At 34.2% G+C, this 19,227-nt stretch overlaps 1 protein-coding gene and 1 long non-coding RNA gene across 16 annotated transcripts in view; one reads left to right on the forward strand and one right to left on the reverse strand.

Annotated features, from left to right (window-relative positions):
• The window catches only part of LRRC9 (leucine rich repeat containing 9), a 119,256-nt gene that overhangs the window by 80,016 nt on the left and 20,013 nt on the right, over positions 1-19,227 (forward strand). For 8 of the 9 annotated variants that reach the window (XR_009264501.1, XM_058739210.1, XM_058739207.1 and 5 more), the window contains 6 exons: positions 71-201; positions 2,666-2,774; positions 3,459-3,598; positions 7,140-7,276; positions 12,085-12,302; positions 16,200-16,268. Coding sequence is in view for 8 of the 9 variants with exons in the window: in XM_058739210.1 (XP_058595193.1) it covers positions 71-201; positions 2,666-2,774; positions 3,459-3,598; positions 7,140-7,276; positions 12,085-12,302; positions 16,200-16,268 (804 nt within the window). In the remaining variant the exon portion in view is untranslated. Of the gene's footprint in view, positions 1-70; positions 202-2,665; positions 2,775-3,458; positions 3,599-7,139; positions 7,277-8,249; positions 8,471-12,084; positions 12,303-16,199; positions 16,269-19,227 lie in introns of those variants that run through there. The other variant, XM_058739212.1, reaches the window with a different exon arrangement.
• LOC131517299 (uncharacterized) overlaps positions 1-19,227 on the reverse strand; it is a 100,139-nt gene that overhangs the window by 44,088 nt on the left and 36,824 nt on the right. The window contains exon 6 of one of the 7 annotated variants that reach the window (XR_009264509.1): positions 15,674-16,930. The exons of the other annotated variants lie outside the window; for them this stretch is intronic. This is a non-coding gene — a long non-coding RNA (uncharacterized LOC131517299). Of the gene's footprint in view, positions 1-15,673; positions 16,931-19,227 lie in introns of those variants that run through there. 7 annotated transcript variants of the gene reach the window in all.

Below are 19,227 nucleotides of genomic sequence, written 5' to 3' on the forward strand. Positions count from 1 at the left end.
AACCAAAGAATTAATATCATTTAGTCATCTGTAAGAGAAGACATCACTTTCTAAATGTCCTTATATGTAGGAACCACCAGAGACTGAGTGTGCAAAAGACTTGTTTGGTGGCAGACTTACTTCTGACATGATTGCAGAACGACAAGGACATTCAAACTTCACCCAAATGCAAGAACTCAGTTGGACTTCATCATCCATCAGGTGCAATCATTTTATTATATGCTTTTTGATATAATTAAATATGCAATTATTGTAATTATCTAAGGTTTTTATTCACCTTATCCAAATATAACTAATAATTCAGAAAATCATCTTCCCTACTTCAAAATCTCATGCTAATTTCACCACTCATTAAAGTGCATTATCACACACTATGGTTTAAAATGTCAGCAATCTAAGACATTCTATGTCTTCTTCTCTAATAACCAAGCTTTTAAAATTAAAATTAAAATTAGACTAGGTTTGCTCCTCACATATGACTTTAACCCAGTGAAATCTGACTTTTAAAGCTACCATTCTTCTGATGTTCTTCTTCTCACTGTCCTCCTGGCAAATAATCCTTTTCTCTCCTCTCTTTTTCTTATTCTGCACTCTTCACAGACATCTTTAGCCATAATTTTAATTTGTGATGATGATCCTTTAAATTTAACCAAAACCTGAGCTCTTTACTTGAAAATTCAGTTGCTCTTTAGATAGCATCTAGAAGACAACATTCATCTGTTGTCACCCTAGCCAAAAATCTAAAGGTCATTTCTCTCTCCTTTGTCCTCCATTTATAATTGATCTCCATGCTCTACAGAGTCCATATTATAAGTATGTCTCATAATTCCCATCTTCTTTCTGTAGTCACTACCTTTGGCCTAGGTTGGGAAATGAACTATTTTAGAAACTCTCTTGATGATAGTTTTGGGGTTTTGTCTTATATAACCTTTCCTGAAAATCCATACCACCTTCTAAGATGCAAGTTTTATCAGGTCACTTCCCTTCTCAACATTGTTCAGTGGCTTTCCACTGTCTATAGTAAAATGTAAAATCCCTTTGTATGGCATAGAAGACTCATTCTATTTGTATCTCTTATAACCCTTACCTTCACTGCCCATTACTCTTTATACTCCAGAAATTCTAAAATATTTTAGTTCCTTAATCTCAATCACAAGATGCTGTTTCACATTTCTGTCTTTGCTTATGCTTGTTCTGCTAGCTGGAACTCTTTTTCTAATTGCCTGACAAATGCTTATAAATTCTCCAAGGCTCATTTGAAGGCTCCACTGTGTGCTGACTTCCCCAGATAGGTTTTTTTTTCTCCCTAATATTCTATTACATCTAACTCTATTATATCATTTTTCCTTTTTTATTTTAATTTTTCTGGATCCCATTTCATGAGGACAGAGACAGTATCTTTTCATATTTGTTACAGCTTTTCCAAATACATTGTCTGCACTTAGAAAATACTAATTAAAATATGTTGAATGAATGATTTATTAATGGATAAAAGTATGCCATAATTGTAACTACAGGGTTTAGGATTTGTTTAAAAAAGTAGTTAGGTTCTCAACAATAGCCAAATTATGGAAAGAGCCTAAATGTCCATCAACTGATGAATGGATAAAGAAATTGTGGTTTATATACACAATGGAGTACTACATGGCAATGAGAAAGAACGAAATATGGCCCTTTGTAGCAACGTGGATGGAACTGGAGAGTGTGATGCTAAGTGAAATAAGCCATACAGAGAAAGACAGATACGTTTTCACTCTTATGTGGATCCTGAGAAACTTAACAGAAACCCATGGGGGAGGGGAAGGAAAAAAAAAAAGAGGTTAGAGTGGGAGAGAGCCAAAGCATAAGAGACTGTTAAAAACTGAGAACAAACTGAGGGTTGATGGGGGGTGGGAGGGGGGGGAGGGTGGGTGATGGGTATTGAGGAGGGCACCTTTTGGGATGAGCACTGGGTGTTGTATGGAAACCAATTTGACAATAAATTTCATATATTGAAATAAATAAATAAATAAATAAATAAATAAATAAATAAATAAATAAAAGTAGTTAGGGTAACATAATTTACCCTTATGCTCTTCTCTATTAAGGCTCAAAGGACCAAGAAAGCCATGGACTAGGAATCAAACATATTTTTAACTACCAAAGCATTCTTGCAAAGTGGAATGCCATAAAAGTTTTCAGGAGATTGCACAGAAAACTCTTTTTTCAAAGACCTCACCTGCTTTCTTTCCCCTTTTCTTTCCCATCTCTAATGTATTCCTGGAATTTCAGAAATAATGTGTTTCACATATATCCTCTGCAGTTTATAACCTGAAAGTCTTACGATTTACTATATCAACTTCACTACAATTTCATGAATATGTATGTAAATTTATAAAGAAATAGGGATGTTTACTTTAAAAGTTGCTTTGTGATAGTGCTATGTTTATGTGGTAATAGACATGGTTTTTAAAGCATTCAAATTCTGTGTCATTCTCTTACATAAATGTCCAACAAAAACATGTATTTATCCAATTATTTAACCCATTCATTTTACACTAAGGCAATTATTTTTCATAGCACTTGTCAGATAGAGGCATTTTTTTCATGTTTTTGGGATTGTACATGAATGATTCACCTATATAATTTTCCTATCAAAATTATGAATGTATTTATCTCAATTCAGAACTGTGGATTTGATTCCAGTTGACCAATTTAGAAATGTATGTAATGTGAATCTACAAAACAATAATCTCACCTCATTCAGTGGATTAATCTATCTGCCTAATGTGAAGGTGAGTCACTCACAGATTTTACTTTTTTCTTTCAAGGTTTTCAGTGTGAGTTGTAATCTTATTTACTTTGGGTTCAAATATATTTTTGTGTTATTAAAGAAATTATTCCTAAAATTTTTTTTCACCAAGCAAGAGAAAGTACTACTTCCAAAATTATTTTGGTTGACCTCAGTTTTATGTGATTGTCTTATAAGCAGTAAATCTTCCTCTGCAGTAGGAGACGGGATAGAAGGGTGCCTCTACAGTGTGGGTATGGAATGAAATTGGAGGACACTGAAGTTCTCAAAGCAGCCTTATTGCCTCCTGTCTTATAGCTTTGGCTGAGCCATCTACAAAAGCCTTTTAAACATAGGGAAGTGGTGATCTCTCCAACTAAACAATTGTTTCATCTATATCGGGCTTGGAGAAATCAGGAGTGCAGATTGAGAAGCTTGAGCAGCTTTCTGGGGTCTCCATTATTTATTTGAAATATTGTCATTTCTTAGCAAGTCATATTATTCAAAAAAAACACATTCAAAGCTAAATACAGACCATTTGTACCATTTTAACACTGATATATTATTATATTATGTTGTATAATCCATTACATGTTAATAGTTTTTAGGATGTTGATAATCTCAAACTAAAGATATATATACAGCATTCATATTTGAACATCTGATTAATAAGGTATTCTTTCTGTAGGTCTTATGCCTCAACTATAATCATATTGAATCAATCATGCCCAGACTAAAACCTCAGACTCACTTGACCAACAGACAGCTACTCTACCAGAAAGTGCCTTCCAGTGGCTATGGACAACAAGGAACTTCAAAAATAAACAGGTACTATTCTTTTTCTCACAATTATATACAATTTTTGTTGGGAGTTTAAAAACCAGTAAGTCACATTAGTGATAGCAGTAACGTACATTTTTCTTACTTGATACTTATTTTATAGCTACATGCCAATAATAAATGTCACAAATAAAAAGATACTCAAAATAGCCCTTTGTCATTGCTTTTTCCCTGCTTCCAACATTTCATGCCCATTATATAAAAAAAGAAAATGAAGAAATGTTGTATGATTAATGTGTTTTAAATTGAGATACAATTCACATAGCATAACACTCACTCTATGTACAATGCAGTGTTTATTTTAGTATATACACAAAGTTATACAACTACAATGCAACCTCCATCTAATTCCAGAGCGTTTTCATCACCCCACAAAATAACTCCTTCCTTACCCAGTAGCATGAACTTAGGTTTCTTGTAACTTTTGTTTTGTTTGTGTTTCTAAATAATTCACCTGGTCACTTAATGCCCCAGCACCAATGGAAAAGATACTTTATAAAGAAAATGAGGACATACCTCCCACCTTCCTACACATTTTTGGTAGAACGTGAAGATATATATCCAAGACAAAATACTTTCATTCCAGTTATCCTAATGAAGAGCATTCCTAGTGTTTTCATCTATATTTATTGAAGTATAATTTACATATAATAAAACTCTCCAGGTTAAGTGTACAGTTTCATGGGTTTTGACAAATGTATTCAGTCACGTAACCATTCCTTCAATGGAACTATTCCCATCCCAGAAACTCGTATCTTGTTATAATACCCTCCCCCCCACCCCCCCACCCCCACACACCCTAGGTCCTGGAAACAACATTGATCTGCTTTCTATCCCTATAATTTTGCCTTTTTCTAAAATTTCATATGATTACAATCGTATAGTAAGGAGTCTTTTGTATCTGGCTTCTTTCACTTAGCATAATTCTTTTGAGATTCATCTATGTAGTTGCAAGTGTCAGTAATTCATTTCATTTTACTGCTGTGTTGTATACCATCATATAGATTATAAGACAGTTGTTTATCCATTTTTTGTGTTCTTTAATCTATTTTAGGATATATTAAGATCGAAGACAATATAATCATCTGTTAATCTGTGAGAGCAAAAAAATATGGAGGGTATAGATAGAAAAATCCCCAGAATAATCTTATTTTTTTATTCATTTATTATTGATGAGCCATGGGGTTGTTTCCAGTTTGTGGTTAGTTTGATCAAAACTGCAATGAACATTTCATTTATACACATCATTTATATTGGGGGCTATTCGTATTTTTCAACAACTTTACTGAAATACAGTTTACATACCATATTCACTCATTTTAAGTGTATAATTTTTACTAAGTTTGTAACTGTGCAACTATCACCGCAACATACTTTTAGAACATTTCCATCACACACCAGAAATATCCATCATTGTCCATTTGCAGCCAGTTCCCTTTCCCACCTCTAGCTCTAAGAAACCATTAATCCATTTTCTATAGAGTTGTGTTTTCTAGACATTTCCTATAAATATTATCATATAATATGTAGTCTTTTGTATCTGACTTCTTACACTTAGCATAATGTTTCTGAGGTTCAGCATGTATTCATAGTTCATTCCTTTCTAAGGCTGAATATGTTAGGTATTCCATTGTATTGCTCTGCCACATGACGTTAATCCATTCAATAGTTGATGGACATTTGGATTGTTTATACTTTGAGGCTAGTATTAATAATGCTGCTAAAACATTTGTGTAGAAGTATTTGCAAGCATTTGTATTTTTCTCTTGGGTAGAAACCAGAGTGAAATTCTGGGTCATAGAGTAATTTCATGTTTAACTTTTTAAGAAAATGCCAGAACTGGTTTCCAAAGTGGTTGCGCCATTTTACATTACTGAAAACAGTTTATGAAGATTCTCATTTCTCCACATCCTCACCAATACTTGTTATTGTCTTTTTTATTATAACCATTCTAGTAGATTTGAAGTGGTATCCCATTCATTTATAAGCATTTTCTGTCAATGACTTGGTTTTTCATTTTCTTAAATGGTGTCTTTTAAAGGAATTTAAATTTTGATAAAGTCCAACTTACCAACTTTTTCTCCTACAGATAGTGATTTTGGTGTTGTATCTAACAACTCCTTGTCTAATCTAAGGTCACAAAGATTTTGTCATGTTTTATTCAAAAAGGTTTATGTTTTTTCTTTTACATTCAGGACACATTTCTCATACATTTGTGCATGTTATGAGGTAAAATGTTAGTTCTAAATTCATCATTTTACATGTGGACATCTATTTCTTTAAGGTATTACCCGTGGGGCATGTGGGTTGCTCAGTCGGTTAAGCGAGTAACTCTTGATTTCAGCTCAGGTCATGATCTCACACTTGTGAGATCAAGCCCCAAGTCAGGCTCTGTGCTGGGCATGGACTCTGCTTAAGATTCTCTCTCACTCTCATCCCTTGCCCATGCAAGTGCTCTCTCTCCCCCTGCCAAAAAATAAATAAAATGAAATAAAATAAAATAAAATAAAATAAAATAAAATAATAAAAATAAATAAAATACTACCCTTTCCCCCACTGAATTGTCTTGTTACCTTTGTTGAAAATCAATTGACCATAACTGTAAAAGTTTATTCCTGAACTCTAAATTATATTCCATTGATCTGTCTCTCCTTTTGCCAGTACCAGACTGGTTTGATTACTGCAACTTAAAAGTTTTGGTGTCATAGATTATAAGTCCTCCAACTTGGTTCTTTTTAAAGATTGTTTTGGATATTCTGAGTTCTTCACATTTCCTTATAAATAACCATCTTAGAATAAGATGGCTTTTTTTTTTTTTCTGGGGGGAGAAATCTGCTGGATTTTTGATGCAGATTGCCTGGAATCTATTAATCATTTTGAGGAAAACTGCCATTTTAGTAACATTGAGCCTTCTAATCAATAAACATTGAATATTTCTCCACTTATATAGATCTTTAATTTATCTCAGCAATGTTTTGTAGTTTTCTGTGTATATATTTTATGTTGCTTTTGTTAAATTTCTTCTGAAGTATTTTGTTCTTTTTTATTCTATTGTGAGTAAAATTCTTAATTTCGTGCTCAGTTTATTGATGACATGTAGACATTCAGTTAATTTTTAATATTAATTTTTATCTTCTGATCTTGCTGAACTCATTTATTACTGCAATAATAGTTTTTTGGTGGATTCCTTAGGATTTCCTAAATACAAAATCATGTCATCTGAGAATAAAGACGGTTTTATTTATTCTTTTCCAATCTGAATGCATCTTTTTTTCTTGCTTGATTGTGCAGGCATTTCCTTTTCATTTCAAGTAATTCTTTCTGTACTTTGTCTTTACTATATAAAAATAGTTTTTATTTTAAGAATAAAAAGTGATCATTATATAAAATACAAAGATAATATTATTTAATTCTGATATACTAGTAAATTTTTTTAAACTTCAACTTATAGTAAGTATATATCAGACTTTTTATGATATAGCTTGTTTGAAACTAAGTTTATGGGCTCAAACTTACATGTGTGTTTCAGAGATACAACAAACAGTGAAAATTTGCCTCCAATAATGCATAGTTTAGAAGTTCTTCATTTGGGCTATAATGGAATTTGTAATTTAATTCAGCTACAGCTTAATAGACTAAGAAATTTAAAATTCCTCTTTCTACAAGGTGAGTAGCAACACTGTCAGTGTGTTTATTATTAAAAATTGATTTGGTAATCCTGTTTTAATATGCAAATATTAGCATCAACATTTATGCAAAACAGATTGACAAAAATATTTAGTAATCGCTAATGGGTTTTTCTTGGGTTATTTACATAATTAATGTAAATGCAATATTCTAGGGCTAGAGAATACTGCATCTGTAGCCCTAGAAAATGCAATGTACTGGCACTATATATGGTATTACATCATAATTTATTTTATATCACAGTTCGGTTAAAAAACCAATAGAAAGTAACCAGTGAGAAATTCACAAGTAATTATTAAACCCAGAATTGGGCTAAGCACTAAGAAATATACAGAAACACTATATTATTTTAATTATATATAAGATCATTGCTCTAAAGCAATTTAGGATCTACCTGTGGCAATATACTGAAAGAAAGATGAATCAGTTCTGAGTAACTATGCATTTCTAATTTAAGTGCAATAAGGTTAGAGAAAAGAGAAATTGAAACATATATGGGACTCTTTGAAAGACTGATAGAACTTAGATGGAAGGTGAACATGACCAAGAGTTTTGCAAGTAGTGTGGAGAAGAGTCACAAGAGCACAACTGTGGTGTCTATGGACCAACACTTGAAAAGGGACCAACCTGATAAAAACAGAGTATGCAGTTCTCTGAGAGAGGTATGAAGCTTCTAAACACGATCAATTTGAAGTATAATGCTCATTTTGCAACTGAAAATGAGTAAGAGTTGTAAATCTTTAGAAAAGTAGAATGAGAAGAAAAAAACAGTTTGAAACATTAGTCTAACAATAATTATTTAATGGCACAGAAGAAAGGTTGGAGGATCCATCACTGAGACATGTGGGAAGATATCTGTATAGTTGATCTGAGTATGGTAACTTTTTTCTGAAAGACAGGCTTTTCTAGATCATATTTTTAAAAATTTAATGCATCTTTTTGCCTATCAAAGGTGCTTATGAGTTGCTTTAAGACCATGGAGACTTAGCCTTAAAAGAACAAGAAACTGAGCACACCAATAACAAATTTTTTAAGATACACTGATGTACAAAGAAAAGCAAACAACCTAGCCCTGGAAAGTTTATTTTAATCTAAGACTATAGAAGGGAGTGTGTTCTCTTGCTGTGTCTAGCATGACAAATCAGAGTGGAGCAGCCTTATGCAGGAGGTGAGGCAGTTGACTGTGACAATAATGGCTACCATTAATTGGGTCATTAGGTAAAGTATTTGTTAGCATAGATTATCTCACAAAATCTACACAGCAATTCAACATGGTAAATAATTTTATATGCATTTTGCAAAAAAAGAAATTGAATCTCAGTGGGGTTAAATGATTTACCTAAGTTTGCACTAGTTAATGGTTTTCACCAGTGAATGGTGTCAAACACAGCTCTGTCTGATTCCAAAGCACATGCATTTTCTATCCACACAAAGGACATAGTAAGGGTCTGGGCTAGAGTCGTGTCAGTGGGAAGGGTGAGTAAAAGGTGACTCCAAAATACATTTTAAAAGAAGGAAATATTAGGACTTACTGACTAATTAAACATATAAGGAGATGAAAAATAGTTCAAGAGGTTTTCATGATTTCATTAGGAGACTGGGCAAAAGGAGGTACTAAAGCTAGATAAAGTCATTGTGAAAGGCTGCTACTTTGTAGTAAGGAATGATCAGGTTGTGTTATGACAATTTTGAGATGTAAAAATGGAAACTTTTTCAAGCAGTAGTAATGGACCACAAGTCAAGACTAAAAATTATACCAAAGGAGGGGACAAGTGGAGTCATAAGTGTATGTGCTTACTTAGGAAGTAAACACAGAGAAAGAATAAAAGGCCAAAAGAGATGTGGAGACACCCCCTCCCCTTATATACATCCCACTAATCCCCTGACCCAGCATTAAGAAGTCTGGAGAAATAAGACCCAGTAAAGCAATCATATAAGAAATGTTGAAAGAAAACCAAGAAATGCAGACCTTAGGCCATTTTTTTAAAGTAGGCTCCACACCCAACGTGGGGTTTGAACTTATGACCCTGTGATCAAGAGTCACATGACCTACCGGCTGAGCCAGCCAGATTTCCCAAGAAATATAAACTCTAAATATCAGAAAAAGAAAGGATGAACAGCCTCAAAGTCAAATGATAGGAAGAATAAGGTCTTTGAAAAAAATACTGAATGTAGAAACTGGATTAAACAAAAAGAACAACATTGGTAATTGTCAGATCAGATTTGTAAACATGCAAAGAGCAAAAATCAAAGTGAAAACAATGTAGAGGGAAGTGGTTGGATGGGCAGTGAAGATAACAGAGGTTGCATACTTGAGGAGCTTGTCCCTAAAAAGCAGGTAAGAGGTCAGAAGGTGGCTAGTGAAGTTATGAGCATATTTGGAGGTTTATAAAGAGGTGAGTTAGGTTAAAGACTGAACAGGAGGAGATGATTCTGAGATCAATCAAAGGGAGTACACAAATAAAAGCAATGATAAGATGAAGCCTGGCCAGGGTCCACAAGAGAGAGATTATGAACCAAACTTTCACCTGTTATGTTAAATTTGCAAGAAGATGAGGAAGGTGAATCTTGGGGGAAGGGCAGAGTGAGGCTGTACGGTAGCAAGTTAGAATCTTAAGGATTAGGAGTCAAATTTATCTAAAATATAACTATTTAGTTGAATAAGCGTGAGTTTTTCAAACAATGGTTAATGTTCCTAGTTAAAGAAATGTAAGATCCCTGAAATCACATTCAGCATAGTTTGGGAGTTTTCTTTCTTAAATATGTTTAATGAGCCTTCTAAAATGAATCCTGGCCAAAAGTATGCTATGGCAGACATTATTCAGTACTGGAAGCTATCCCATAATGATTTTTATACCACTGGCCTCAAAATATCAAAGGTGACAGTCTAAATGCATAATTTCATGAAAGTAATATATTAACACAACTGAGTCTCTTTTCTCTATCTGACTTACATAAACTTCATTTACAAGCAAGACACTGGTAAAGTTTCAAAGTCTGTGATTTAGTTCTGTGAACAATTTTATTGAAGGCTGTGATGTTATAAATTTCTCTAAAGAATAGAACAAAATAAGGTAAATTTGCCATAGCTCACCAATTCTGAGACACCTGCTTCTTATTTTTTAACATATCTGAAATCTGACCATGCATTAATGGATAGCATGTCATAGTTTACCTAACCGAGTTTTTTTCTCTTAGTATACATAAAATACTGACCTATCTTGACAACTGTTATTGTCTTAAATTCAATGAAATACGTTATATTTCAAGAAGAATTCCAACATCATGGAATCACACGTTCAGTCATATGTTAGTTTGCTAGGGCTGCCATAACAAAGCACCACAGACTGGGTGGCTCAAACAACGTACTTATTTCCTCACAGTTCTAGAGATGAGAAGGGCAAGATCAAGATGTCAGCAGGGTTAGTCACTTCTGAAGGCCTCTCTTTTTGGCTTTTAGATGACTTCTTTTCAGATGGTTTTCCCTCTATGTGCATCTGTGTCCTAATATCTTCTTTTTTTTTTTTTTTTTTAAATTTTTTTTTTCAACGTTTTTAATTTATTTTTGGGACAGAGAGAGACAGAGCATGAACGGGGGAGGGGCAGAGAGAGAGGGAGACACAGAATCGGAAACAGGCTCCAGGCTCCGAGCCATCAGGCCAGAGCCTGACGCGGGGCTCGAACTCACGGACCGCGAGATCGTGACCTGGCTGAAGTCGGACGCTCAACCGACTGCGCCACCCAGGCGCCCCTGTCCTAATATCTTCTTATAAGGACACCAGTCATACTGGATTACAGCCCACCCCAATGACCATAGCTGCCTCTTTAAAGACCCTACCCCCAAACAGAGCCACATTCTGAGGTACTAGGGTTAGGACTTCCACATACAAATTTGGTGGCGGCGGGGAGGATGTCACAATTCATCCCATAACAAACAAGGAAGATGAACAGTGAATGAAATATAGTGTGGCATAATAGAAGCAGCATTGAGCTTAAAATGTAAAAGGTCTAGGTCAGGCCTGGTGTTGCCACTTTTATGTCCCTGTGCAAGTCACTTAATTCCTCTGACTCCCAGTTTTCTGATTATTAAAAAATAATATTTTCCCTGTCCCATTTTGAGACTCTAGTAGAAAACACATTTAAAAGCATTTTGTCAAGTCAAGGGTCCTCTCATTATCATTATTATTAATACTTACAAAGCTATCGATTGCTACAGTAAAGAGAAATAATGGGTTGTAAAGGATTGAGATTTTATAGAATGTAATGTTTCATTCATTTTTAATTTTTTAATGTGGCTGTGGTGCAAAAATATGTTGAGAAATAAATAACAGCATAATTAAGGTTTATTCTTCCAACTTAACACAACAAATTCATTTATTTTAAAAAATATTTAGATACACCTATTTGAATACCCATTAGAAAAATCAGATATACTCAAGAAGTGTATCTTTTGCAGTGCTTTTTTGCAGTACTTTCATACATCTACTTTTGTCAATACCAACTATTTTAGCACTTAATTACTGAACAGACAGATTGGGTCAATTCAGTACATCGTATACTTCACATCTTGATCTCTCAAACATAAAGGAAAAATTTTAGCAAATGTTATTTGATGATAATGCTACCTTCCCACAAACTGCACTTCTATTTCTCCTTGGAAATACGTTCTTTTTAGCATTTTACTTTTTAAAAAATCATTTGATAAAAAATATTTAAGTGAAGATAGGTAGACCTTTGTTCAAAAAGTTTGGGCTCACTTGACATTATCATAACTTCTCTTTCTTCAGGGAATGAAATCAGTCAAATTGAAGGGCTTGACAATTTAGTAGTCCTTCAAGAATTGGTAGTGGACCATAACCGCATCAGAGCATTTAATGACAGTGCCTTTGCCAAACCAAGCTCTCTGTTGGCACTTCATCTGGAAGAAAACAGACTACGAGAGCTGAGCAAACTACAGTCTTTGGTAAAACTTGAGAAACTCTTCCTAGGATATAATAAAATCCAGGTAACATATTTTTTTTGTTATGAAATTACAAGACTTAGCTCCTCTGAGCATAAAGCTTCCAAACACATCAATGAAAACTTTGCTACTGTGTTACTTATCATTTATATGCCATATAAATACTCCATGAAGCGGAGACATATAAATAGTCTGTGATGCAAAGATGTCCACTCTGCTCCTAGATTTTAAACCCAACCAACCTTACATGTATCCACCTACTAAAAACAAGTTAGCTCTAAATGTTCTAAGGCTCCTCCAGCAGTCCTAAGAGATCTCTTTTGTTCTTGACTGCTCTTGTTCCAAGCTATTTATTTCCACATCTCAATCCCAGACTTCCTCTGGTTCTTTAAACTTGGCATATGTCCTTGGTCTACTTGATATTTGACTCAATTCCTGATAATGGACCTTGACCTGACTTTAATATTCCATCTCTACTGACTCAAGACTTTCTTATGTAAGGTCCTGCTTTAGTTTTACCTGTTCAGATTTCAACCTATCTCCAATGTCCTGTCCCAGTGAGCCTGACCAGACTCTCTGCCCAGACACAGTATGCAGATAAGAGGGTTGAAGGTATATATAACCTTATACAGCCCTAACATTTCTCTCAGTGCTTTGGTGATGATCTGTTAGCCCACCTCTTACCAATTTTACTGTTTTTGCCTATACGTCTAAGATAACCTCAAAGACAAAATAAAATGTGGATTGTCAGCCAAGAACAGAGACCAAGTATATCTTCCCCACATTTCATCAGTATATAGCATAGTGCCTGGTACATAGTAATTATGCAATCAATATTTGTTTGTGGCTCTACTTGCTACAGTTTAGAAACTCTTTTCTATAGTGATATAAAAGCCTGTTCAAGGCTAGAAGGAAATCATGAGCACTGTCCTTTTCTACATAGCAACTAGGAAATATACATACAGAGAAAAATGGCATACAACTAATTTATCAAGGTTCAAACAACATTCATCTGAGAAAAGCCTCCCAAACTGGCAATGATTCTTGCAAAGCTTTATTCAGAGGAAATCTAAACTGGGAAAATTTCAATCCTATGGGAAATCTTTCCATTAATAGTAACTGAACTGACACAAAGGATTGTCATATCAGACTTAACATGAATCAGATCATACCCAGTTTCAAGCTTTACTAATAATTTCAAGGATACACAGGGTCTGGGACATTACTGTGGCTCTCAGATCCTTTCTTTCTACATACTGTCTAGCTTACATTGAAATATAAGATCTCCAAGGGAGATTATGTGTGACAGATTTTGTGTGAGTGATCTCTTATAACAAGGGAGTGTTTCATTTATGAAATACCTCCACTTTATACTTGAGCTTACATGATATTTTATAGGGAGCCATGCCTGATAATTCTATACTTTTAGGTTTATTTGCTCTAAGCAGTCCTTAACCAGGGAGGTACTGCTAAGAGCATCTCATAAATAAGGACCTTTTTCCTAGTAAATATCATTGGTCCATTTGACAGCACAGCTATTTATCAGCATAACAGAGAGATTAGACCAGGGAACCTGCTTTTTCCCAGGAGTATCTGTGCCCCACCTCCCCATCCTCCTAAATCCCTACAGGAATGAATGAATGGCAGAATGGTTATTGTAACAACTTCCTCTCTAGTAACTCAAGCAGGATAACGCCCAGTCAAGGTTATTTTTTATCAAAATTTAATATAGCTAATGGACAAACTATATGACAAACCATGGGAAATTATACATACGTCACCGAGTGAAGGGGTATTGATTGTTTAGTGATCAGTCCTCTTTTGTTTATTTTTATTCTTGAAATAGTATTTTTCCTAGAACTTAGATTGATCATTTTACCATCAAACTTATTCTATTAATATTATAGTACCTTAACATGAACATACATTCAGCTGGGAAAAATGAACTAAGATGTGTAAAAAGGTTAAGTTAGAGATTCTGTTTAACTGAAAATATTGTGTTCTTCAAAATTGTAAACTCCCCATTCAAATTTTCTTTGGGGGAGAGATTTTTTTCCTCTGTATTCGTACCAACATGGGTAGGTGACACCAGCATCAACTTCTACAAATGGGCAATCAGATCAACCCTTGGGTTGATAAAGACTTCTAGAATAGAAGGGAAAAGGCTTAGAAAAATTAGGAAAACACTTCAAATGAAGGTATATGCAGCCCTACATTAACCTACTTTAAAATCTTTCATAAACTGCATATCCTTGATAACAGATTCTAGTGTGAAGCTTTTCACTTAGCCATCATGACCCATAATGTAGATTTGGAAAATTGTTGCCTGTAGTCCTGCCCTTACAAGTAAAATACCAGCAACACAACTGAAAGGTGAGTTATTTAATTCAGCTTTACAGTCCCAGTTGATTCCTGTGTCTAAATGACTCCCCTATCTGGCATCAGACAACTGTGTTTACTTTTAAACATCCCAGTAATCACCTGAAGCTGGAAATGACTCTAGGAAATAGTCCATTGCTATTTCTTGCCCTAAATGAAAGGCCCTACTTTGAGCCTAACTAGCTGCTACCTAAGCTATTACTATGATTGCCATAAGTGCTTATTCTGAGAATGTACTCAAAAGATAACAACCATTATATTTTGGTTAATGTTGAGCATCTGACTTCAGCTCAGGTCATGATCTCATGGTTCATGAGTTCAAGCCCTGCAACAGGCTCTCTGCTGTCAGCTCTGAGCCTGCTTCGGATCCTCTGTCCCCCTCTCTTTCTACACCTCCCCCACTCATGCTCCCTCTTTCAAAAATAAAAAAATAAACATTAAATAAATAAATAAATGGGAAGCCATTAGCCCTCTTTCCCAATTATGAACATATTTGTTTTCTTGATATATCTTCACACCAGCATTATCATCCACATATTTAACACTGTTTCTCATATTAATATCTTGACATCTTTGATTAGAAACTTCACTACTAAACACTGTTATACTCTGTTTCATTTGAGAAGATGATTGAGAAAAAGACTTTTCATATTTCTATGCTTTCCAGTCTTGCTTTGCTTCCACAAATAGGAACTACCTGTGGGTCAAATACATAATATCTCTATAGATAACTGACTGTCAGAGATTTTCCAAAGTCCTCCTAAATTTATGAGACTTCTATGATCAAAATTGAAAAGATCAATCACTGTAGTCAAATTCTACTTCCAAATGGTCTAAAATAGGTCTAAATGTTTTTATAGTTAGTAGATGAATTGGCTATGTCTACTTGTCAATCCAAATAAGAATAGGAGCATATCAATAACTTTATGTTATTACTATAAACTAGAAGCAAACTGAAGCTGAGCTTGTTGCCTAAATTTTTACAGAAATAGCATATAAAAAATAATTTTGCAAAACTTAAAATATACTCAACAAAGTTTCACCAATGACAAATAGACAATGTTAAATAATCCCATCCATACAGAAGACAAGTCATTCAACCAGAAAAATAGTTTTTCAACTATAAATACTCCCAGAAAATATATCAGGATGCAGTCCACTCAGTATCACATGTGCCTTTATGGCTAAGGTGTGTTTAAAATTATTTAGACTGGATTTACCTTCTTTTCCACACTTCTGGGTCAATCCTCTGGGGAATTAACCAACTATGATCTCAGCTTTAGATCATAACCTTTCTGAGAAGAAATTTGGTCTTTTCTTGCAAGTGCTGCTATATGGCCTATATCCCATGTTAGAATATTGTCTTTACCGATCATGCATTTTGAATTAATTGTACATAGATCTGTCATTAATCAACATTACAGGATTTGTCACTCAAGCTCACTTTGGAGAATTCAGCCATGAGCTAGCTGTAGTCCAACACTTACATATGATTACTTCAAATCAGTGTATATTTGAATATTTTGGATCTAACCAAATAATAACTTATTAACTTTGGAACAGGATATGACAGAACTGGAAAAACTTGATGGTATCTCTTCTCTCAGAGAGCTTACAGTTTATGGCAATCCAGTGAGTATGTTATTTTTCCAATTTATCAGTTAATTTATTTATAGTTGTATATAATTAATTTTTATATGTGAGAATTTTTTTATCTGTTCCCATATGTATAGACAGTTATCCAAGCACAATTTATTGAATACTGTCCTCTTACAACTTGTTACAATATAATCTTCCATTGTCACATATAAAAGGATCTGTTTCCGGATTCTATGTTGTATTCATTGGACTATTGTCAATCCCTGTACCAGTATTATACTGTGTTAATTATTAAAGTTTTATATTAAGTTTTGGTGTCCAGGAGAATAAGCACCTCCAATTTTCCTTCTCTTCCTCCTTCTCCTCTTTTTCTTTCTTCACTGTCGTGGCTGTTCTTGGCCCTTTACACTTCCTATGAGTTTAAGGAAACAGCTTTTGAAGCTATGTGAGAGTCTTATTGACATTTTAATTGGAATTGTATTCAATATATAAATTAATTTGGGGAGAAATTTGCCATATTTTCCTGTTGGAGGCTTTGGAAGGATTAAATAGGTAGCACTTTTATTTACCTAACATCTGAACAAATTGACAAATATGACAGTGGCAGATAGAGAGGTGAAAATACTTTGCTTAACCTTCGTGAGAAAGCCAAATGGGCGTGCTAACAGATCCCAGAAATAAGCAATCATCATCACCTGGTAACAGGAAATGCTTGAGTGAATTCTTTCCACATAGGAGGAGAGCTTCTGCTGGAGGAACAGCAGGCATTCTCCTAGCAATAAATTCTTTCCCAAGACAGGAAAGACAAGAGCTAAACATGCCCAGTCTAATCTTCCCAGGTTTATCAATTAAGTTACCCTGCTACTCTTGGTGGAAGAGTGAGGGATTGAGAGAGCCCACTAGTGCCACATCACAGAGCTATTTCCACCAAGAAAGAAGTAATAATAAGAGTCTCCCCTAATATTTGTAGTATTTAGACTTCCCATTCATAAGCATGAATGTCCTTACATTTATTTTATGTTCTTCAATAAAATTTATAGTTTTCTCCTAAAAGTTTTAATCATCTATGGTTTGATTTATTCTGTTGTTTTAATAGCTACTTTGAACAATATCTTTTTACATTTTTCTAATTATTTGTGGCTGAAGTACAGCAATTCTGATTTTTGCATTGTTCTGATTTTTGCATGCTACTCTATCTAGGAACCTTGTTGAACTCTCTTTTTAGTTCTAATGGATTGTACATTTTGTTGGATTTTCTCTGTAGACTATCATATTATCTACAAATAATGAGTATTATTTCTTTCCAATCCTTACATTTTTTAAATTTTCTTTACTTAGTGTGTTGACTAGGACCTCTAGTACAGTGTTGAATGAAAGCATTGATAGTAGGTTATTGACTTCAAAAATGCTTCTAAATTGTTACTATTAAATATGAGTTTGTTGTACATTATGGGTAGATAATCTTCAACATTTTAAAGAAGCTCCTTTTTTTATTTATTCCTGAGAGAGACAGTACAAGTGGGGGAGGGGCAGTGAGAGAGGGAGAGAGAGAATCCTAAGCAGGCTCCCCACCATTAGCGTGGAGCCCACGCTAGAGTGGAGCAGGGCTCCAACTCAGGAATCATGAGATGATGACCTGAGTCGAAACCAAGAGTCAGACGTTCAAACAACTGAGCCACCCAGGGGCCCCAAGGAAGCTCCTTTCTAATTGCAGTTTACTACCTGTTTTTATCATAAATGGTCATTGGATTTTGACTAATTGGCAATTCACTTTTTCTCTTTAATCTGTTAATATGTAAATTATATTAATAGACTCCAGTGTTAAACTGTCATTAATCCAGTGCTGAATACTATTTATTTGGTCATGTTTTATGCTTTGCTGGATTCAGTTTGCCAAGATTTCATGTAGTATATCTGTATTTATGGAAATAAGTAAAGTTATCCTATAATTATCTTCTTATGCTATTCTTTTAAATTCATCAAGGTTGTTCTTGCCTCATAAAATTAACTGGGAACTCTCTCTCTCTCTTGCTAGTCTATGAATTAGCATATATAGGAAAAATTCATTCATTTGAATCTGGGCTCAATATTTTTTGAAGTTAGGTTTTAAACTACTTATTCAAATTCCTTAATGGCTATAAATCTAGTAATGTTTTCTATTTCTTCAAAAGTCAGTATTGAGAAGTTATATTCTTCTATAAACTTGTAATTTTTTATAAATTTTAAATGTATTACTATATAATATTCTCCTGAATTTTAAAAATGTCCTCTATATTTATGTTTTGTCACCTTTTTATACCTAAATTTGTTGATTTTTACTTTTTCTCTTTTATTCTTGATAAGTCTTGCTTAAGACTTATTTTGTTTATCGTATTAGTATCTCCAAAGAACCATGTTTTGGATTTATCAAGTGGTTTATTTGTTTTTTATTTCACTAAGTCCTACCCTTGTTTCCATCTTTCAGTTTCTTGGAATTTACTTTTTTAAACATTTTTAACATTATTATTAAAACTATTTTTAGCATAATACTGATTCTGTGGTTCAGCTTTTATTTGTTTTTTTATTTTACTTCCAGTTAGTTAGCATACAGTGTTATAGTGGTTGCAGTTGTACAATGTAGTGATTCCACACTTAAATACATAACCTGATGCTCATTACAAGTGCACTTCTTAATCCCCATCCCCTATTTAACCCATTCCCCCACCCACCTCTCTTCTGGTAACCATCTGATTGTTCTCTATAGTTAAGAGTCTGTTTCTTGCTTTACTTCTCTCTCTTTTTACCCCTTTGCTCATTTTTTTTCTTAAATTCCACATATGAGTGAAATTATATGGTATTTGTCTTTCTCTGCCTGACTTATTTCACTTCACAGTATACTCTCTAGGTCCATCCATGTCATTTCAAATGGCAAGATTTCATCCTTTTTTATGGCTGAGTAATATTCCAGTGCGCGCGCGCATGTGTGTGTGTGTGTGTGTGTGTGTGTGTGGTG

Source organism: Neofelis nebulosa, chromosome 7, assembly GCF_028018385.1.
Source record: "Neofelis nebulosa isolate mNeoNeb1 chromosome 7, mNeoNeb1.pri, whole genome shotgun sequence".
Classification (NCBI taxonomy): domain Eukaryota; kingdom Metazoa; phylum Chordata; class Mammalia; order Carnivora; family Felidae; genus Neofelis; species Neofelis nebulosa.